Below are 23,361 nucleotides of genomic sequence, written 5' to 3' on the forward strand. Positions count from 1 at the left end.
CTTACTCCGGCTATTCTTTTAGAGCTCGCGTCAATTCTTTTACTTGCGCCCCGCAAGGACTTGCTAAAAAGCTTTTTTGTAGTAGTGTAATAAAATTAACATTACACTATATGATAGAGTTAATGTGTAGTGTTAAGACAAGATAACAGACTTTTACTCTATATATGTTTGGCTGAATAGAAAGAAATGCATGGAAGAATAGACAAAATTCATTTAGTTAAAAAAAATATATAGAGGTGATTGAAATAAAAATGTTTTTCTCCTACACGTACTCAGATTACACAATGAGAAAATATACTTTCCCTAAATATCATTTAAAACATAAGATAATGTGATGAAAATATTGATAGGTGTCGAGATATCTCAATTTTGTACTATATTTATTAATTATTGCAGATTCATGTTTTTTGGCTTGATGATATATAATGTTTAGGATTTTTTTACATTAGATAATTTCCGACTCTTAAATGAAAACAGTATAATATTCCAAAATAAGCAAAATCTCTGTTTTGACTACTTATTTTCTATACTTGTTGCACCAATAATAAAGATTATAATCTATAAATGCAACTATTAAAGAACAATATATTTTTTTTTACTTTTATGAACTGTTAGGCTCTACAAACACAGAGATATAACAAAGAAAACTACTGGAATTTGTATGAGGAAAAACTGAGTGAAAAATCATATCAATAGAGTGAGAGCCTATAATATATTCAAGCATTGAATAAGGTACCCTTATTATGCATTTCTATGTATAGAAACTCAATCCTGCAACAACAAATATGAATTTTTCGCCCTTCAAGGATTTAAACATATAAACTTTATATAGTTCCTCAATATGTGAAAATGAAATCTCAATGCTTTCCAACAAAACTACAACTTTTGATGTAAAAGTCAATAAGATATAAAATTATGACTCTCCTAGACGTATGTGAACCTAAACAAATCAAACATAAAATTTATATACACAAATGTTTGTGGTGGCAGCAATTGTGAAGCCTATAAACCCTTTACCTTAAATCCAGATGAAAGCTCTAAGGAAGAGCCATAAGGGCAGTAGAACAAAGTACGTATAAACGGCATTGGTACCAATCTTGACGAGCTTTAAGTAATGTTTATCTGCCTGGAAGTAATGTATCCAGGCCAATAATGTTAGTCACAAAGGATTAAAAATTGGCCATGATAGCAAAAATGGCACAACATTAGAGGCTGCAAGGGCCATAAATAGCATAGAAGAAAGACCTGTGGATGATGCTACAGCTCCACTCGATTGTCGGTTTCTTAAGTACATCATGGTCTTATTCACCAGTGGTAGCGGTATCCCATCTTTCCTTGCTCCCAACACTTTCTGGCTGCATTTTTTTTTGTTTAATACAACAATCCAATTAGTGTTCTTTTGAGTATACATGATTAGTAATCGATTACAATATTGGAAAATGACATTTCTTTTATATAAAATTCTCACTGAGTATTAAGAGTGGTCAAAAGAAAACAAACACTAATTAATTAGGTGCCTCAAATGTGTATAGATAGATGCCCAAATACATTAAATGAAAATCACAAACAAAAAGATGTATGGGACTGATTATGTAATAAGGGATTATTTCTTGTTCAAAGGGCAAACATAATTATAATTAAGATAACATGAAATAATAAGAGTTGTTACATCAAAACTTCAATAAAAGAACAAAAAAGAAAGACAAACATTTGTTGTCATCAACATGGCGCCACTTGACACTTGTTATATCTACATAACTTTCCCTAAAGGAAAATATGTGGTCATAAATGGAAAAAGGAATTAGTTAATAAATAAAGAGAGGTCCCAACAGAGACTCAAATAAATAAACATAGAAAAAAAGGGTCCAAAGGCTCAAATTATGGAGGGACTGGCCCCATTAGAAAAGTTTCATCACACCCCACTTAGTGTTTTTAGAGCGAAATTTCTTGAATGTGCCATGCTTATTTAATTTACGAAACTACCCTTGTAAACACATCAAGACAGTGACATGAATCGAGATTAAGATAGTAATTTTACCTCGTATACGGTAATGGGCAAAATATAATAATGTAATCAGCGGAGGCGCACGTGTAAGTGCTGGTCTTGTCATCATACGCGTAGCTATACGAGCGTGGGCAAGCATGTTTGAAGAAGAGCGAATAAGGCGAAGGTCCACACGTGTCTGGCGTAGAGTACGCCTCACTACAACAAAAGCGGGGATCCCCGAACGCCTCACACGCGCTCCTACACGCCACGCTTCCCTTGCCATTTGCACGCGCCACTCGCAATGCTGTCGGACAAGCCCCGTTTAAGTCGACGAGGCAACCGGTGGCACCGCATCCACCTCTGGTACCTCCCTTGGGGACGATCAGCATCGGGATGTTGTACCCGTCGACCAAGCTGACGTCGTAGAAGTCCAAGCCGTCGGCGCCGTTAAGAGTGAACTCAGCTAGTGTGGCTGGCGGCTTGGCCCCGGCTCCTTCGCACTCCACCTTGCCGGAACCGCAGTCCCCGGCGATGCATAAAAATTTCCCGGTTGAGTCATGGCCGCAATGGGTCCGAGCCCATAACCGACCGGACCACGCTCTGGGTATGTGTAAGGTACGGGATTCGTCGCTGTGGAGAGCGAAGCCGGTGGTGGGGAGCGGAGCTGAGTTGGCACCGGATAGTAAGCCGGGCCATATGGTGTTCCGGCATTTGTTTAATAATTTGAACGTCGTTGACTCTACTTCTGCAAAGAAAAAAAGAACAAAGTAAGAATTGGGTAAGTGAGAAATCGGAGAATAGAAAATTAAAGTTATAATCTTGGTGGGTAATTACCTAAGACGAAAGAGAAAGTGAGGAGTGTGAGAAGTGACCCGGTAAGAAGGATCCGATCCATAAGTGAAGGAAGAATAAGGTTATAAGAGTTCAGAGGAAGAGTTTAAGAGTAGGAGTAGAGGAAGAAGACGAAGAAGAAGACAAAGAATTAGAATCGAAATAACTTTACTTTTCTTGTGTCAAGAGATGAGTGTTGTTGAGCTCCGCTTACTTTTTAGAAATAGAATTTTTTTTTTCTCCTTCAGAAATTGGTTATTATGTTTAATCAACTATGGTTTTTATATTACTGCAAAAAAAAAAAAAACTATTGTTTTTATATTGCTTCCAAAAAAAAACTATTGTTTTATATGAGCTAAGCAAAGTAATTATTCATATAAAAAACATTATATCTCGGGCTGCCCCCATTTTATTTTATTTTGTCTTACAATAATTTGTTGCAAGATTATATTTCACCTTCAAATTTGAGGTTTTTTTTTTCTTTTCTTTTTTAAGCTTAACTATTGCTGCCTTTAACTTGAATTTAGTTTCTTTTTTAATGAGTATTTATCTCATTCATTAAATAATAAACATTTGATTTGGCCTTAACCTTAAGATATTCCATTTTTTTATTACTAAATATGTTACAGCGTTATCTATTACATTACAAAAGCATTCTCCAATCGACAGTAATATACCATGAAAGAACTCACTGCCATATCATGGGTGACAACCACTTGGCTGCCCAACATGGGACACCTTTTTTTAATCTAATCGTATCTAAATGGGACCCAAAACCTGAGACAAACTGTGTATGAGATTTTTTTTCACAAAGCAAGCAATGCATCAAACTCCACAAAGGCGCATATTACATAACATATAATCATATCATATGCTTTCCATTTGGGGCAAGATCTGTTTTCATGTTCAGATTTCAGATTCACACCCTCAGATTCATCAAGATAGGCAATAACTCCGGTGAACAATAATATGATCAAGTATTTATAGTTTGATATAAGTAACTTTAGTGAAAATTAGAAGGATAATCCCCTTCAAGAAACAAAATATTTCCATGTTAATAGGCCAAAAAGAGGCAGTCAAGTTGAGTTTCTCTTTGATTAAGTAATACAACATATCATCTACAACAAACCAAAAGTAAAAACTAATACTATGCTGCAGGCCACTGAGACCTCAACCAGATTAATCGCCGAGGTCCTTTTATAGTCATGAAGGCAACTGCATTTTTATCATCCTTGAGAACATTCACAGCTTTAGCAAATTCCATGTCATCCAGTTCTTCCAATCCTTGTAATTCCTCAAGGCACTTTTGGTAAAGTGTTTTCTCACTAAATGCTTTTCTTTGCGCAGCTTTTAAGTTGGCTGAGCAAAACATTTCGTACAACGTATTTTCTATTGTCTCCCTGACCTTATAGCATGATCTTCTTTTACGGCCAGACATTGAAGGAGCCTCGGCTTTGTGCTTCTTTTGTTGCCTAGTATCATCATCGTCATTGTTGTCATCTATTCGGATCATTGAATCCGAATCAGGGGTGCCATCAACTACCTGCGCTGGAAGGTTAGTAGGCTCTGAAGATCGAACAGTTTCAGTATTACTATTTCCCTCTTCAGCTGTCACATGTAGTCCACTTGGGAAGTGGTGTTTCATAATAGCTCTTGATTCTCCTGCTTTAGAACAGGTCGGGGAAATGAAACCAACTCGGAAAATGCTATAACCAATAAGTGAAATAGAGATTACCTTCAAAGATAATCGACATTTGGTTGTAAAGAGGAAAGCTCTTGCGTCTAAAAGGCCTTGCTTCACTTTTTATCTGCAACAACAAGCTTGTGAGATTCTTTAATTGCATTTAAGAGAAAGGATCATTCTTTTCTTTGAACTTGGAACTTAAGTTTCTAATTATAAGATTCTGTAAAAAGATCAAACTCACTGCTATGTAGTTGTCCCAAACTTTATCATCAGCCACAACCATTTGTCGTATTTCGTCCCAATGAAAGCCAGTGTGACTAAGAAGAGTTTTAACAACTCCATAGTCTTTCTTCATGACATTGTATCGGTTTTTTATCTGGTTCTCTTCTAAATTCATGCCAAACTTCTTATTAAAATCGCGGGTTACCGACCTAATAACTTCGTTTTTGAATTCATTATAAGCTGTTCTTCCACAATTGTGCTGCTCAATGAAAAGCTCAACCAAATATGCATCACGAGATGGAGTCCACTCTGCCTTAGAGCGCCCAAGAACTCCTTCCTGTGCAGCAGACATTTTTCCTTCTGGTTCACCAATGGGACAACTGTAACCAAGATAATGAGGATTGTTAGCTCAACTTAGCTGATAAGAGAGGCAAAAATGAAGGCTCATAGGAAAACTCTATAAGGGTATATGATGTACTAAAGCTAAAAAGCTACATTTGGCTGAACCTAAGGTTAGAAAGGAAAAAATCCTTTTGATTCTATATGTGAAACACTAGATATTACATTTATCTACAGGAGAAGATCTAATGACAGACTCCAAATCTAAAACTTGTTTTTGCACTAAAATTCAAAGAGTAGAGCTTCAAACTTTGGCAAAGAACTAGAAAAAGCTTTATTTTTTTTGGCAACTACGCTGATTTTTTTTATTTATTTAAAAAAAAAAAGGCAATGTACTACACTTGAAAAGGGCCCAGGGCAACTGGCAAGGCACTTGCAAATTTCGTCAATGATCACAAAAACAACCAACTTATTCAAATTTCATTTGACAAAAGAAATGGTACAAAACGCAAAAAACAGCAAGCCATTTCATTCTAAAGTCTATTGACTACTTAACTTGGCAAATAAGGGAAAAGTAGTGAAGCAACAACAAACCCAACTATACAGAATTTTCAGTAACCACCCATAACAACTGTAAAAGCCCAGAAATTTTAATAGAGTGTGTGTATATATATATATATATATAGGTTTCATGGCAGTAAAAAATATCTCCAACTACACAGAACTTTCAGAGTTGAAAAATAGAAAATAAAAAATTGAAGTTAAAATTTTTGAGTATGTAATAACTATCCATGCTTACTATCCATCCCAATAAAGCTCATAATCCGTACCTTCCTATAAAAGCTTTAGCAAAAGGTGGTCATCAGATGAGTCGGACCAGCCATGATCGGAGCGCCGGTGACCACAAAGGGCTGACGCGATGGATTGGAGTGGAGAGTAATGACAGTCTGACAGAGGTCGCGCGGGAGTACCATTATAAAAGAAGAAAATGGGTTCTGCTTCTGATGTCAGATATGTACCCGAAAGCCCATTTTCCAATCATAGGCCCATTTCATATGGGCTTTCTTGTCCAACTGGAAAGCCTTCCACTGGGCCGATCACCGATTTTTGAGGATAGATGTTTACTTTTCGACCGAAAATGTTGTAGTTTACGCGGACCCTTTAATTTGTACGAATATTTGATTAGTTTTTGTGATTTGTTAAATGATTAATGAAATATTGTATTTTGTAAAATATAATAAAATGATATTCTGAACTGATTTTGGTCAAATAATTTTTGAATATGATTAAAATGTCTTCGATTTTATTAATTAACGAATTAAAAATAGATTTACAAATAAAAATAAATTTAATTTAAAATAAAATAAAAAATATAAAAAACATAAATATTTTTAATTTAATTAAAAAAAACTAAAACAAAAATTAAACAAAGGAAAAAAATAAAAACAATCAAACAAAACCAAAATTATTAATGTGTTTATCTTCTCATTATCACAACCAAATAACAGTACAAAAAACAAAAAAATTTATATTAAAAAAACTCAAATCTATCAGTGTTCATTTCTTCTTCGTCACAAACAAATCTCAAAACAAAAGACGCAAAATCTCATATCTCAGATCTGATTTTACCCAAATAATTAAAAAAAATTAAAACTCATATCTATTTGAGAAAGTCGAGGTGAAGATGTTCATGTTCTTTGTTTCTGTTCAAAACTCACATCTTATTCATGTTATTCTTTCGTCTTTTCAATAACACCAATTCGTCTTCCTTTTCTTTTCAAAATCCAAATCATAAAACACCAAAAATAAACTTCAAAACCAATGAACTCTCCTCAGATGCATAAACCAAATGAGATTCAAAAACTCAAATGCAACAACAATCTGTTCAACCAAAAGAAAAAGAAAAGAAAAAGAGATTTTCAACACTCACAAACTCAGATCTTCTAGCCTCTAGCTTCAACCACTAAGAACGAAACCCAAATTCGCCATTACCCAGCCTCCTCCTCCCCGTCACCTTGCCCTTCGCCCAACCCAACCTTCTCCCCGTTGTCGCCGAGAGAAGCTCCACCTGAAGCTCTTCCATAAGCTCCGCTTGAAGCTCCACCCTAGTGAGATCGTCGCCAAGAGAAGCTCCACCCATGCGAGATCGTTGTCGAGCGAAGCTCTGCCCCAAGCTCTGCCTTAAACTCCACCCCTGTGAGATTGTCGCCGAGAGAACCTCCGCCTAAAGCTCTGTCCCAAGCTTTGCCTGAAGCTCCACGCCTAGCTCTATCTTCCTCTCTAGTCTCCGTCCAAAGTTTTGATGCTCTGTTCGAATCAGATCTAAAAGAAGAAGAGTGAGGGAACAGATGAAAAGATCGTTGTTTTTTTTTTTTAATTTGGGAAAATTTGTTTTAATTATTTTTAAGTTTTAGTGAATATAGTTTTTAAATAAAATAAATTTATTGTTAAAATATATTTTCTCATTTTTAATTCATTAATTAATCAAACTCGAGGGCATTTTTGTCATTTTTAAAAATTGTTTGACCATAATCAGGTCCAGGGTATCATTTTGTTCCATTTTAATAAACACAGCGTCAAATTTGTCATTTAACAAAACATAGAGGCCAATCAAGTATTCGAGCAAAACACGGGGACCAAATTAGTATTCTCCCTTCCTAGATATCTACTTAGAATAATTCTCATTTTTATTTTTAGCACATATTTTAATTTTTATCATTCAATCAAACTCCATTATACATATGTTTATTTTATATATATATATATATTTGTGTAAAGAGTAATGATACATGAACACATAAATTATACAAAAATATTACACACACTTGTATGACATTATTTTAACAAATCATATTTATTTAATATGGAACCCGTTAATAAAGTGATTTGCCACATCTCAAATAAATTGAGTACAATTTAGTAGTTTTTGTTTTTATGTTTTATTGCTAGAAGCTAGATTAATCCACATCTAACAAAAAGAACTACAATTTAATAGTCGATATACACATACAAAAACTAATATATTTAGTCATTTACCTTTTTTAAGATATTTAATCTTTTTTTTTTTTGTGAAAAATTAATATAAGCTCTTTTAAGAAATATTTTTAATTATCTATATCATGAAATCCTTTTACATGTCAGCAATAGCTCTTGTCAAGTCACCGTGACCATGCTTGTCTCATATGCTTACTAAATTAGCTAGTCTTGTGGGTAGTTTATGACTAATTTTTGGTAGCGAGTAGAGATGGGTGGATGAAGAGGGACGAAAAGAGAGTTGTAGGAGGAGAAGCTTAATTTTTTTTGTTTGGCAAGAGGGAGAGATGGAGGGGGAGATTCTCCCTCCAAAACTTAAAAATTCAATCTCTCCATTAAGAAAAAGACAAAAATAATAAATATTTATATTAAATTAATAAAATGATAATTTTAATAAATAATTTTTTCTCCATTCTTTCAACTTCACCTCTAATACCAAACAAGATAAAAGGAGAGCAATTGTCCTCTCCATCAATCCTACTCCTCATCATTCTTAAATCCTTCATCCATCCTACTCTCCATACTTCCTACCAAACATAACCTTAGTATTGTTGCTTCAAATTTTAAAAAAAATAAAACACTCTCATCCCTATCAAATATAACAATGATACCAAAGAGTGATTTGGTTTTTAATTATAAAAGATGTTATTATTCCCTTGTCTGTAATGTACCGAATGTTGCTAATTATATACAAAAACTGACCATTGACTGTTAGCATGATTCTAGGCTAAATATATTCACATATAGCTAATTTACGAGATACAATGGCTACTCATTAGGAACTACCTAATTATACAAAGTATATGGTTAACGACATTAAAGAGAATTGTGGCAAATAACAATAGATTTATATACGCTATCACACCCCCACAGTCTGAGCAGGAGGTTGCCGTATGCTAAGATTGTCCCGAAAATCATCAAATAATACGCGCGGAAGCCCTTTTGTAAAAATGTCTGCTATTTGGTAACGAGATGGGACATGAAGGACACGCACTTCACCTTTTTGAACATTTTCACGAACGAAGTGGATGTCCATTTCAACATGTTTAGTGCGTTGATGTTGAACTGGATTTCCAGATAAGTATATCGCATTAACATTATCACAATAGACCAAAGTTGCCTTTTGGATTGGGCAATGAAGTTCAAGAAGAAGATTCTGAATCCAATAGGACTCGGAGACAACATTAGCGACACCCCTGTATTCAGCTTCGACACTTGACTTAGATAATGTGGGTTGTCGTTTTGAAGACCAGGAAACAAGATTGTCACCGAGATAAACACAATAACCCGAGGTAGAACGTCATTTGTCAGGACATCCCCCCTAATCTGCATCTGTGTATGACAAGATAGTCTGAATTGAGGACTTATACAAATGCATGCCGAAATCAATGGTACTTTGCACATAACGAAGAATGTGTTTCAAAGCGGCCATGTGGTCGACATGTGGAGCATGCATAAAGAGGCAGACTTGTTGGACGTCATATGAAATATCAGGTTGAGTGAATGTAAGGTATTGTAGTGCACCGGCTAGCCGACGTTATGTTGTCAGGTCTTCATAAGGGGAGCCGACGTTGGAGCTGGGTTTTCCCTTTGTATCAACCGGTGTGGGACATGGTTTGCAATTTGACATTCCCGCCCTTTTCAATATTTCTTCTGCATATTTACGTTGTGAAAGAAAAATGTCATTCTTATGTCGGGTGACAGCAATACCCAGAAAATAACTCAACGGGCCCAAATCTTTCATGGAAAATTATGCACTAAGTAGAGACATGATAGAGCGTCGAAAAGCATCTGAAGATGTAGTGAGTATAATATCATCAACATACAATAATAAATATGCAGTGTCAGTCCCACGAGAGTAAATAAACAAAGAGTGATCAGACTTGCTATGAGAAAAACCAATAATGGCAACAAAATCAGCAAATCTTTGATATCAGGCACGCGAAGCTTATTTGAGACCGTAAAGAGATTTTCTGAGTAAGCAGACATAATCAGGATGAGTAGGATCTTTGAACCCCATAGGTTGGTACATGTACACTGTCTCATTCAAGTTTCCGTGCAAAAATGCATTTTTGACGTCCAACTGATGTATAGGCCACGATTTGGACAATGCAATAATGAGAATCGTTCGAATAGTCCCTGGTTTGACCATCGGACTAAATGTCTTGTCACAATCAATCCCTGCTTTTTGTGACCTGCCATCACCTAAAATACGGGCTTTATGCCTCTCAAAAGAACCATCAGATTTCTTTATATGCCAAAAAATCTACATTGATCGAATTATGTTGACATTTGATGGACGAGGTACTAAATCCCATGTCTTATTTTTAATTAGAGCATTATATTCATCTAACATAGCAGTTTTCCCATTCAGGTCATGTTATCCAGATTTCCGGATAGCGTTTAGATTGATGTCCTCGGGGAAGCAGAATTATCGATGTCTTTCACGGTAGGTGACTAGAGTTCGCGGATGGACAGAAAGGCTTCGCCTCTCCTGTTTAGTATCCGGATTACTCTTCCAAGCAAGCACAACATGGAAACTCGTCGACTCTCCCGGACTCCCGAAGGATACCCCTCGGGGAGGCCCCTTCCAGGAGAGGCTCTTCGAGTGGTCCCCGCGGAAACAGTTCCGTGCCTCGCACAGAACAAAACCGAACGGTCGAGTCCGGGAGAAGGCATATTTGGAACGATATCCGTCTGACACAGGATCCCGCCTGACACGCCCGTCAGGTCAAAGCCGCACACATCCCAGCACACCTAAGGGTACCTTTTCGCCTACTGTTCCGCTGACAACTTGGAAAAGACGGCTGACTTTGTGTATTCCCCATATTTTCACGTAAATATACCCACATAGAGTCTTGTAGCCATGCTACTACAGTAATTGTATCCCCTATTTATGGCTGGTGTAATTAAGACTCATGTACGTAGAGAAAAACCCTAATCCGAAACCCTAGCTATAAAGACCCCTTCATTTTACAAGGAGAGGAACGAACAAATCATATAGCAAAAACTCTACTAAAATCTCTCTAGCTTCATCTTCTTCAAGAGAACCCGAGAGAAACACTGTGAGTGGGTGAAGTTCTTGTGCACCAGCCATCTTACTGTAACCTTTTCCAAGTATAATAACATCGACTCGTGGACTAGGGCTTGTTAACGCCTGAACCACGTAAAAACACTGTTTGTTTAGTTATATTTCAGCATTTCTACAGTTCTTATCTTTTTATTATTCTGTTAGTTATTCGTTTCCGAAAAACTCGGTAAACAGGTCATTTAGTGCATTCGCTAGGTTACGGGGAAGAGGCGATATGGATGGTGTCGTGGCACTTAAGGCTTTGTATTTACTGTTTGGCTTAAAGATCCCATGTTGACTTCTTGTAGTCATGCATTGGGCTGAAGGCTGAGGATTGTAGTTGGGCCTTGGAGGTGATGGGTTTGGGCCTGGGGATATGGGACTTGCTCTTTGGTTTGGTGGAATGTAGCGCTTTGGGCTATTGGTTTGTGGGGGCAAAAATCGACCCAGCCTGGTGGTTGGATGGGCTAGGCGAAGTGGGAGATGAAGAAAGTTGATCCGTGGGCTGGGCCTGCGAGGGAGATAGACGAGGAGAATGGGCCTGTATTGGAGACTGAGGATCCAAAGCTGAAGAGCTAGACTGGGCCGAGGAGGAAGAGTGGTTCACTGGATCAGAATGGTGTGTGGGCTAAAGGAGGATATTGAGAAGAAGTATATTCATTTTGCAAACGTTGGAGCAATAATGAATGAATTCCATGATCCAAAAACTCATAAGTAGAGTTATTTGGATTATGAAAGTTGGAGAATGGAAATTCATTTTCCTCAAATAGCATATGGCATGAGATTATGATCTTTCGAGAGGATAAACCATAACATTTATAGCCCTTATGGTTTGGAGGATACCCTAAAAATACGTACGTAGTTGATCGTGCTTGAAGTTTGTTGATAGAAGTGGATGAGAAAAGAGGGTAGCACAAGCACCCAAAGATTCGAAGATGGGAATAGGATGGATTCTTTTGATAAATAATTTGAGTGGGTGATTTATTACCTAAGACCTTGGTGGGAAGTATATTAATGAGGCAGGTTGCCATTTCTAAAGCATGATGCCAAAATGATGGTGGCATAGAGGAATGAGCGAGCAAAGTATGAACCATATTATTTATAGTTTTAATTTTTCGTTCGGCTTTTACATTTTGAGAAGAAGTACGAGGACATGAAAATTGGAAGGACATACCATGGTGTTCACAAAATGAATGAAACAATCCATTGTCAAATTCACGACCTTTAGAACATTGGAAAGTTTTGATTTCTCTTTCAAATTGAGTTGTTAGCATAACTACGAATCAGAATTGTGCTACCATTACCAACAATTATTGCATTGACTTTGCTCAAATTAAAATAGGACATCAGAGTACCTTGGTTCGCGGTCATGTGGGAAGTGGCACCGGTGTCCATATAACAATTTTCATCCGGGGTATTCAATGAGAGAGTATGCATAGCCTGTTAAATATTAGTAGGAGCATACCCACTAGAAGCCGAGGTTACCATATAAAAAGATTGAGAAGGTCGGGGACCCAACACACCCTGCTGTCTTGTTGCAGGCGGAGGCCTATTCTGCCAGCCAGTGGTGGGATAGGGACACGGTGGGGTTGCCCACGGCTGTGGTGCCCATGCAGCCCAAGGTGGAAAATACCACTACTGCTGGTTTTGCGGGTTCCATTGTTGCCGCAGCTGGTTGCGGTTGTCAGCACCACCTCTTCCACCGTCGCGGTTGCGGCTATTACCACCACCACAACCCTTGTAATTGGTTTTCTTGGGTCGATTGTTTGAATTATGATGTTGAGAAGAATGATCCTGCTATCCATTATCAGAAGTTGAATTATTAGAATTCATAATGAGGGCAGTGTTCGAACTTGATTCCATTTTGGCACGCTCAATTGCGGTGGTTTCCTCCAGACGAAGCATAGAGCATGTGGTGGCAAAAGACGGCAGAGGTTTTTGATTTTGGACGACTGTCACAAAGCTGCTATAAGTCTCCGTTAAGCCACCGAGAAGACGGAGAACTAGGCGCGCATCTTAGACTTTGGCTCCAACATTGGCCAACTGATCAGCAAGAGTCTTGAGTCATTGTATAAACACCTTGACATTAGGGAAATTGCTTAAGTGAGTGGTAGTAAATTCCTTCTCAAGCATGACAACCCGAGAGACTTTATTGTCCTGGAACAAGTCTGCCAAACGATTCCAAGCATCGTGAGCAGTGTCATCAGGATCGATTATGGTGTTGAGGATATCATTATATCGTTGCGTAAATTGATTGACAGACAATGTTATCAAGACGACCCCATGGAGCCTTTTCTGCTGCCAATTCTGCATTGGTTTTTGGTGGAGTTTGAGAAGAAGGTTGTGTGTTGGCTGGTTGAATAATATGTTCGATGAAAAGGTTCGCTCGGGCATGAATTTGGAACAGAGTGGCCCAATTATTGTATTGGGCAGATTCAAAATCTAATGCAATAGGAATGACTGACTTGATGTTAGTTACTGTTGTGGCTGGGTGAATTTTTGAGCCAGTCATGGTAGTAGGACGAGGAAGATGAGGAATTAAGAAGAAAGAAGGGACAACTTCTGGGGTGGGTGAAGGTGGATCCTTAGGCTTCTGATACCATAAAAAATGTTATTATTCCCTTGTCTGTAATGTACAAAATATTGCTAATTATATACAAAAACTGACCATTGATTGTTAGCGTGATTCTAGGCTAAATATATTCACATATAGCTAATTTACGAGATTAGATGACTACACATTAGGAACTACCTAATTATACAAAATATATGGTGAGCGACATTAAAGAGAATTATGGCAAATAACAATAGATTTATATACAATATCAAATTATTATTTTTTAAAAATCCCTAAATTATATTGGAATCTCAATGATATCTCATAAACATTGATCCCTTCATGCATAAAATTTGAATAAACTTGTACATGAAACTAAAATTTAATAATTAATAACATAATTTACCATTAATATGTTTTTTATAACAAATTTTCTGTTTAGAGAGGTTCCAGAACCAAACGACATTCTCCTCCCAAATGTGATTTTTTTCACTTGTTTGACAAAGGAGTACTATTTGATTTAGTAGTTTTTGACTTATTTGAATAATTAGTGAAAGAATTTCCTGACAAAATGAAAACGAAACAAGGGAAAGAATAATATCGTTCATAACGACACTTGTGTGTTTATAACGACTAAGGAAAGCCATACATTTTAATTTATGTCCTTAATTTTGTGCCAACTAATACCATAATTGTGTCTTTTAGAGGATATGGGTTCAAAATCTAATGCTGTAAGCAATTCCAGTCTTCGTAATAATTCTTCTTAATAGAACCTTTTTGGGTGTCAAAACCACAAAGCAATATCATAGCAAATGTATGATTATGTACCAAAATCAATTTCACTTTAGGCTTGGATGGATATGGATGATGGATAGTTACAAGTATAAAGAGCCACTTTTGCTGTATGTTATGTGTCATCTAATAGTGACACATGATCTTTATAAAAGGATAAAAGAGTTTAATCAAGTGTGAGAGACAAAACAAAATTGGGTCATTTCATTTCACCTAATTCTAACTATGATCCCCCCTTTGCCACACTCACAACAAACAAAGTCATTTTCAAAGAGAGTATAGGGGGAATTAATATGCTTCAAAACAGCAAAATAATTAGGTAAGAAGCAACAACAGTTTTCCTTTTTTACCACTTTTTTCTTTCTTTTCTGATTTGTTATTTTCCACTTGGCAGCTTTAAATGTGTTACATAAAGGGCACTAAAGTTAAACACATTTTCATTAAAGATATGACTCTTTGGTCCTAGAGATGGCTCTACATTAGGAGGCCATAAAGGCAAGTGTACATTATAGTGTTTCTTCAAATAAAAATTATCTTGCAACCCTTAATGTATTTATATTTTATATATAGCATGTTGTATTTTACAAATGGAGTTGACCACAAGAAAAAAAATTTAATGACAAGTAGAAAGACCAAGGACCCACTTCTTGTAATTGAATTTCAATTCAGGGTCAAATGTAGATTTCCAATCTCAGGTCTCTTAAGTACCCAAAAAAGTAGTGAAGATGCTTCACTATTCATCATCAAAAAAATAGCTATGTTTACCATCAACAATGGCAAAAAGTTAAACCGTTTTGGAACTTTAATCATTACTAAGGCTAAAAATAAAAAAAAACAAGAAGCCACTTCTATAAACTCTTTATGCAAAATCTTCACTAAATTTACCCAAATTATGCATATAGTATTAGCAAATAAGATGAAGAAAAGTTCTAGTGCACTTTTTCATTAAGGATGTTCCTAGACTTGCATTCCCATCATTGAGACTGGATTTAAGCAAAGTGAGTTTGATGAGTTGTATGATGACTTTTTGATACATATAAAAGACATACTCACATTTATATACATATATGTACATATATAATCACCTAATTCATGCAATTTCAAATCAATAAATGTGGCTTAAGAAATTATTGCCCATCATAGGTTGACCTAGCATGAACATTTTTTTCCCACTCACTTGAATTGGGCCTAGCGTGCTAAATCTTTACCACGCTAGATCATAGTAAGGTGATTGTTTTGGTGTTCATCAATAGTTTTTTCTTTCTTTTTTGGAGTTGCATACATTTTTTTTAATTTTATTTTCTTGATGGGAATTTGGACACCATTAATGAGTCCAATGATAAAACCTTTTATAATTTGGTCCCCCACTTTGTAAACTTCAAATAAGTTCAAAGACACAACTTATAGCAAGTAACATGCTTTGTCTATATTTGTCATACTTGTACCATAGTTATTAGAACAATGTCATTTTCTCTAGCTCACTTTCATTCCCACCTTATATACTTCACATACAGGTTCTTAGGACAAGGTTCAAACCAATAACATGCTTTTGTCTAAGTTTGTCTAACACAGTCCACCATTTGACCAACCAAGAAAAAATGTTCAAAGATTCAAACTTTATGTTTTTGGGGTACAATATTAAATTTCAAATAGAAAAGAAACAATCACCAAGGCTCTTTCATTTTTGAAAAGATGGAAAATACTTTAGCTAGCTCACCATTGGGTTGGAGGAGCACATGTAGAGAGTTATGGTGGTCTCAACCGCACCAGATTAGTCAAAGGAGACAGAACTCCCAGGGATTATAGAGTATAACAATGTAGAGAGGGTGTGCCCTACAAGTACAAACCCCATAAATATGTTACTCTGCAGCAAAACAATGTTTTTCTAAGTCATGCTATAGTATTTTTCTAACAATATATTCTCTGCATATAACTATATATGCTAGCTGTTTTTTTATTTAATTTGAACAAAAACAAACACACATTATGGTCTATCATCATTGTATTGATGGAATTGGAAGGTAATCAATAATTTCTTCAGGTGACACCTCTTCAATTTAAAAAAAAATATTATATATTAATAATGTAAATGATTTTGGCATTTTGTATATTATAACATTTTCTTCATGTTTTGTTTACTATTTTATTGGTTATGCTATACCTTTTAAAGGAAATATACACTTTTTTTTATTTATTGAAAAATCGGATTATTTTAACTCAAGAATGGTCAAAGAGCAAATATAAATTTTTCAAAGTTGGCCAATTAACAGTCATTTATAAGATCATTAACTAGTGAGAGCAAAAATCATACAAAATCTCCATATTTATATTGTGAAGAGGCTCAATTTTTCTGTATACATGAATTTAGATAAAGTACCAAAAACTCTTTCATAGATCAAAAATGAAACAAACCAGCACAGTACACTTCATATATTGTAATTCCCACTTTTCATATTGTAATTAATAGTTATAGTTTCTTTTTAAGCAAGCTGTCGATTTGAGTTCACACGCTTGTATTAAATAAAAGAAATTAATGAATTTTGTCAGAGAATTGATAAATATCTGAAGAATTTTAAGTGAAAAGATCATTGCTTCAATCTAACGGGACTGCAATTGTCACTAATAATAAATACACATACACAATAAAAGAAAAACATTAACTCCTTATCTCTCACTCTCACCTAAAAAAAGAAGAAGAAAAAAGAGTGGTTTATAATACCCTTGTCAGTAAGTATAAAGAGCTATGAATTAGAGAAAAAAAAGAAAAAGAAAAACTAGTATTCTACATGAAATAAATGAAAACAAGTAAAGGGGTATCGAAAAATAATAAAGAAAATGGTGTTATTTTGTTTTCCAAGGGCACATGACATGACATGATCTTGCAATTCTCCAAAGGCTTTCTTAAACTGTTGATATATTTGTCATTATGTGTATGTGAACATTATACAAATATAATAAACACGTACATATATGTATATGATATAAGAGTATTAAATTATTCATGAATGATTTTATATTAAATTGAATTGGGGTTGGATCAATGAGCATTTGCCCAAGTCCCCAAAGGTTAGGGGGCCATGTGATAAAAGCAGCTTTCTTTCTCATGTAAAGCGACCACGCCCGTTTGGCTGCAATCATGTGGTCTATTTTGTTATAATTTCATTCCACTCTTTCCATTCTTTATTTTTCTCTATTCAATTCATTCCAACCCCTACTCCCTAATTAACTGCCTTCTACACTATTATTTCTTATAACACACTCTTTCTACTTTTACCATCATAACACCCCCCCTAATTACACTCTTTTTTCCATAAATATATGTAATATATAATTGAAAAGTAGTATTAATATTCATTTTCTATTCTCACTTGTATTTATATGTGTTCCAATAGTTCCTATATGTTATGAGGAGGGTTAAAGAAACTATCTTTCCCTACCATTATTTATAAAATATTTACATAAAAGAGTGCAAAAGAAAATCTTGAAAAGTATTTCCATATCAATTATTTATATTGGAAGTCATGTGGTAATTGAATTTTATCTTGGAATTCTAGTTTAGAAGTGAATGAAAAGAATCTATATATTAATGCTTCTCAATATAATTTGCTAAAATCAATTATCATTATACACAGGATATGTTCATTCTACATTATAATTAATAATTAAGTAAAGAAGGATTAGACTACGAATGTAATAATGAGTTTGGGAAGCCTAGGGAGGAAACCCGCTCGTGCGGACAGGCCACTCACGCTTTATAAATAAACAATTACTTGAAAAAGATTAGTTTATTTTGCACACTAATAATTTTTTTTATCAATTAAAATGAGGAGTGAGCAAGTGAGCTAAAGAACAAAATTTTAATTACCAAAAAGGGCCCCAAAAGCAGAGGATTTCGTGTAAAGCCACCCAGAAAGCGGATTTTACTCGTTTCCCAAAACCGCTCTCTCTAAAATACCTTTCAAACACAGCCTTTCCCAACCTTCGAGAACCCCACTGTGTCCTGTGAGTGTGTATATATACACACACATATACACACACCACTATATAACTTCTCATCTTCATCTTCATATTCTTCATTTTCAAATATCTTTCTTACCCTTGTTCCCCATTACTACTAGAGTTTAATATAAGAAAAGAGAAGAAGTTAGAGCTATCCAAGCTGAGCTAAGCTAAGATATATAGCCAGAGACAGAGAGACAAAAATGGCCACTGATAAGGTGGTTGAGACTGTGATAGTAGGAAGTTATGTAGAGATGGAGACTGAAGGAAAGGCTAAAGATGTCAAAACCAGGCTCTCCAATTTCTTTTGGCATGGTGGCTCTGTTTATGATGCTTGGTTTAGCTGTGCCTCAAACCAGGTTTATATTATATCAAATTTACCATCTTTTCAATACTATATATGCAATAATACCCTTATGTCTTAGTTGCTTTTGCAGTTGATTAAGATCATCTTTTTTTTTCTTCTTAACAGGTGGCTCAAGTTCTGCTTACATTGCCATACTCATTTTCCCAGCTGGGAATGTTATCAGGCATACTATTTCAACTCTTTTATGGCTTATTGGGAAGTTGGACAGCTTATCTCATCAGCATACTCTATGTTGAATATAGAACAAGAAAAGAGAGAGAGAAAGTTGATTTCAGAAACCATGTCATACAGGTTCATTATTTTATTTTTCACCAAAACAAACATATATACAAATAATTTAAATATATTTACACTATTAGTTTAGTCCAAATCTCACATGGGTATCAACTTTTTTCTCTCTGTTTTTGTTTTTATCATGTAGTGGTTTGAAGTTCTTGATGGCCTTCTTGGGAAGCATTGGAGGAACGTGGGTTTGGCATTTAACTGTACCTTTCTTCTGTTTGGATCTGTTATTCAACTCATAGCTTGTGCAAGGTTCTTACACAACTCTCTGACCCTAAGTTTAACTCTTATCCTTATATTTTATAACACAGCAATAAAGAATTGTTATAGTTGGTTTAAGTTTTTAACTGGGGTATCTTATCTTTTAATCTTTTTTTACAGTAACATATATTACATAAATGATAATTTGGACAAGAGAACTTGGACATACATATTCGGAGCTTGTTGTGCCACCACAGTTTTTATTCCTTCATTTCACAACTATAGAATCTGGTCATTCTTAGGCTTGTTAATGACCACGTACACTGCTTGGTACCTCACCATAGCTTCCCTACTCCACGGCCAGGTAATTAATAATACAAGTACATTAATGTTTTGAATTATAAGTATAGTTTTACTTTTATGATGCCATGAATTAAGTTTTACAATTTTTTTATGTGTTTTCTGTGATAATATAGATTGAAGGAGTTAAGCACTCTGGTCCAACTAAGTTGGTGCTATATTTTACTGGGGCCACAAACATTCTCTATACATTCGGGGGACATGCCGTCACTGTGTAAGACAAGCCAAATTTTGTTTATATAATGTCTTTTTCGTTATTTTCAATTTTTCTTTTCCATATGTTATTATCTGGCTTTGGTCAAAAGTTTTGGTCCATATATGTTTATACATAGTCTCTAGATAAGGGTTTGGTTTTGAGCATAAAACGTGGTCTAAACGTCATATTGAAAGTGACTAAACCTTTGTTTTTTTTATAGACAAAACCTGACTGTAAGATCTAATTACTAATCTTTAATCAACAAAATAAAGTTAAAACCGTGGACAAATAATTCTATTTTTTTAAGCGTGGGTGGCAACATGTCCTTTATTTTTTCATGGGGGGAACAGCTTTTTTTGTTTAATTTGGAAAAGCCAAAACTCTTTTCTCCAAATTTTATTTTGCTTTTATCATGAGAAAAAGACCAAAAGGGGATCCAGTTTTTAGATTCGAAGGTCCTCCAATAATTACAATATTCCCTTTTTTCAGGGGAAAAAAATAACAATAATAATAATAATAATAATGATCATGATCATGAGCCAACCCCATATCCCTTATCCCATATTTGGTTCAATGTTTGACCTTAATATTATGCATTTATATAAAAACATACATTTTAATGATAATACAGGACAATAAATGAGTAAATTTTGGTTGAAACAGGGAAATTATGCACGCCATGTGGAAGCCTCAGAAGTTTAAATCAATTTACTTAGTGGCTACTCTGTATGTGCTCACACTGACACTTCCATCCGCATCTGCAGTCTATTGGGCATTTGGAGACATGCTTCTTAATCACTCCAACGCTTTTGCCCTTCTCCCCAGAACCCCTTTCAGAGACATGGCTGTCACTTTAATGCTCATCCACCAGGTACATACATATCCACACATTTGCATTTGAGTAATTAGTTATGCTTTTCTATTCACAAAATATATATCAAAACATTATTCACAGTAGCATAAGATATATTAAGTTCGGGCGAGCTGGCCTCTCATTTTTGTGCAAATGACCAAATAATGAGAAGTCACCTTGCCCGAGCTGGACTCAGCCTTTACCATTACTCATTTATTTTATTATTATGAAGGTTGCTAGTGTGTTCATAATGGTTTGGTTGGGTATGTATGCAGTTTATCACATTTGGATTTGCGTGCACACCACTCTACTTTGTGTGGGAGAAAGCAATAGGAATGCACGAGTGCAAGAGCCTGTGCAAGCGCGCGGCGGCGAGATTGCCTGTGGTGATTCCCATCTGGTTCTTGGCCATCATCTTCCCTTTCTTCGGCCCCATCAACTCAACCGTTGGATCACTTCTCGTTAGCTTCACCGTCTACATCATCCCTGCTCTCGCTCACGCCTTCACATTTCGATCCCCTGCTTCTAGAGAGGTAAATTAACCCCCACTTTTTTTATATATATATATATATATGAATTTTATATTTTATAATTTATTCACAACAACACTACACCCAAAAATAGAATTTCACACCACGTAAGACACATCCTAGAAAAAGCTCTCTTGCCAAAAACATAACGTGACAGTGAATAACATTTTGGTCAAACGTTTGGCTGAACTTGACAGTGTTGTTAAATTCAATATATTTTTGCAAAGGAAAATTAATAAGTAATTATAGTTGTAGGAGCAGAGGTAGCGTGTGGTCACAGTCTAGCAGACCACTAATTTTTTAATTAGGTGTAAAATTTAACACAAATGATGACCGCACTTTATTGTAAAAATTAAATAAATGAGTGTGACTGCATTTCAAATTATGTGATATATTGTAAAATTTATGATACATTTATTAATCGTTTTTTTCCATAAAAAAAATAGATTTTAGAAAGAAAAAAAAAAGTGAGGCAGTACATACAGTGCTGAAAGCACGAGATTCGTGCTGCATCAATGAGCCAGAATATCGGTTCGTATTTGATTCTCTGCACCAGAGGTCCAGAGGAGTACTATTGTGAACTCTCTATACACAAAACGACAATTACTTAGCCCTAATTCTTATCGTACGCCCAGATTTGTAAATAATAATTTAATTTAACGGCTGTGATTGATTGCATGCAGAACGCGGTGGAACAGCCGTCCAAATATTTTGGAGGATGGGCAGGAGCGTACACGATCAATGCCTTCATTGTTGGGTGGGTCCTAGTGGTTGGGTTTGGATTCGGTGGGTGGGCGAGCATGACAAACTTCATACACCAGATTGACACCTTCGGCCTCTTCACCAAGTGTTACCAGTGCCTTCCTCCACCCAAGGCTGGAGCCCCGCCGCTACTCAACTCCACCGTGGCGGCGCCACCACCTCACCACCACCCTCACCCTCACCGGCTTTGATTTCCTCCGGAAAATTCACACATGACATCTGCCATGTCACCTCTACTCTCTCTCTCTCTTTCTCTCTGCTTGTTAGACCTTAGACAGACTCATGTCAAAAATGTTATGGTATTAAATTCCATATGTCTTTGGCCAACAAACTACACATTTTCTTTCCCTTTGTACTAGCTTAGGTTGTCTTCATTTTTGTAAAATGTATCAAATATTAAACAAAACAAAAAAAAAATGTACTCTTAGTTTTGTTGCTAATGTCCATTGTTTTATTGTGATTCATTAAGCATCTCTAACCTTGCTTTTAAAAATTTAATTCCTTCATTTTAAAGATCAAAATCATACAAAAATCATCTTCAACTAAACTTTATATTTATCTTCATTTTAAAGAATTACACTATGTTCATTCGATAATAAAGACAACACTATTCATATAAAACCATCAAAATGATACCTAAAGTACCTTAATAGTTTTGTTTCAATAACGTGTAAAATTTAAAATACAAAATAAAATTAATCATAACTAAACAACAACAAAAACAATTTTTTTTTTTAAAATGTAATGTTTAATTTTCATAATGTAGCAATTTAAGGTAAGTCCATTAATATTTTTTTTACTTATATAAAATTATTATTACTTAATTATATATATATTAATGTTCATGTATAAAATTAATATTTATTAATTAGTTAAATTATTTATTGATGATTAAAAATAATTAAAAAATGATATATTCCTTTTTTGAAGTAGTGATTGGAGATAAAATAGTAATTTAAAGTGAAAAATGTGAAACATGAAGATAAAGTTGATTTAAAATGAAGTTATGGTTGGAGATAGTCTTAGGTATTTTTTTTTTGTTGGCCCTATTTAGTATTTAGGTGTTTTAACTTTCATAAATACTTAAAAGAAAGTTTTCCATTATTTGGCAATTTATTAAAAAAAGTGACAATCAAGTAGTTCTTTAGTATTATAAATTGTAAAAATTAAGTTTTTATTATTTATTTTTTTAATAAAACAATTAAAATTTGTAGATGTATAATATACCAATCTCATAGAAATTACTTGGTCAAAAACAATTATAACCTAGCTATGTTAATTGATAAGTCTCTATCC

General features: G+C 35.1%; 3 protein-coding genes across 4 annotated transcripts; 1 reads left to right on the plus strand and 2 right to left on the minus strand.

Annotated features, from left to right (window-relative positions):
* Nucleotides 1–772: 772 nt before the first annotated feature.
* On the minus strand, nt 773–3,055 carry LOC133788521 (thaumatin-like protein 1b). The gene is made up of 4 exons (XM_062226040.1): nt 2,822–3,055; nt 2,039–2,732; nt 1,246–1,355; nt 773–1,126 (listed from the first exon to the last, which is right to left on the minus strand). The coding sequence occupies exons 1-4, from the start codon at nt 2,880–2,882 to the stop codon at nt 1,119–1,121; spliced, it is 873 nt and encodes a 290-aa protein (XP_062082024.1). The 5' UTR covers nt 2,883–3,055; the 3' UTR covers nt 773–1,118.
* Nucleotides 3,056–3,848: 793 nt separating this feature from the next.
* On the minus strand, nt 3,849–7,440 carry LOC133788510 (uncharacterized protein At2g29880-like). Of its 2 annotated transcripts, none has more exons than XM_062226028.1 (5): nt 6,994–7,440; nt 5,894–6,222; nt 4,744–5,104; nt 4,554–4,626; nt 3,849–4,480 (listed from the first exon to the last, which is right to left on the minus strand). In XM_062226028.1, exons 3-5 carry the CDS (start codon nt 5,074–5,076, stop codon nt 3,966–3,968), a joined length of 921 nt encoding a protein of 306 aa, XP_062082012.1. In that variant the 5' UTR covers nt 5,077–5,104; nt 5,894–6,222; nt 6,994–7,440; the 3' UTR covers nt 3,849–3,965. The 2 variants fall into 2 exon arrangements, with proteins under 2 accessions (XP_062082012.1, XP_062082010.1); XM_062226026.1 differs by having other exon boundaries at nt 3,849–4,483; nt 6,994–7,439.
* An 11,119-nt stretch (nt 7,441–18,559) lies between these two features.
* On the plus strand, nt 18,560–22,529 carry LOC133788530 (auxin transporter-like protein 2). The gene is made up of 8 exons (XM_062226049.1): nt 18,560–18,873; nt 18,987–19,172; nt 19,303–19,415; nt 19,545–19,728; nt 19,841–19,938; nt 20,584–20,791; nt 21,049–21,306; nt 21,987–22,529. Exons 1-8 carry the CDS (start codon nt 18,718–18,720, stop codon nt 22,254–22,256), a joined length of 1,473 nt encoding a protein of 490 aa, XP_062082033.1. The 5' UTR covers nt 18,560–18,717; the 3' UTR covers nt 22,257–22,529.
* The last annotated feature ends 832 nt before the right edge of the window (nt 22,530–23,361 follow it).

The sequence above is a fragment of the Humulus lupulus genome, chromosome 1 (genome assembly GCF_963169125.1).
Source record: "Humulus lupulus chromosome 1, drHumLupu1.1, whole genome shotgun sequence".
Taxonomy (NCBI): Eukaryota; Viridiplantae; Streptophyta; class Magnoliopsida; order Rosales; family Cannabaceae; genus Humulus; species Humulus lupulus.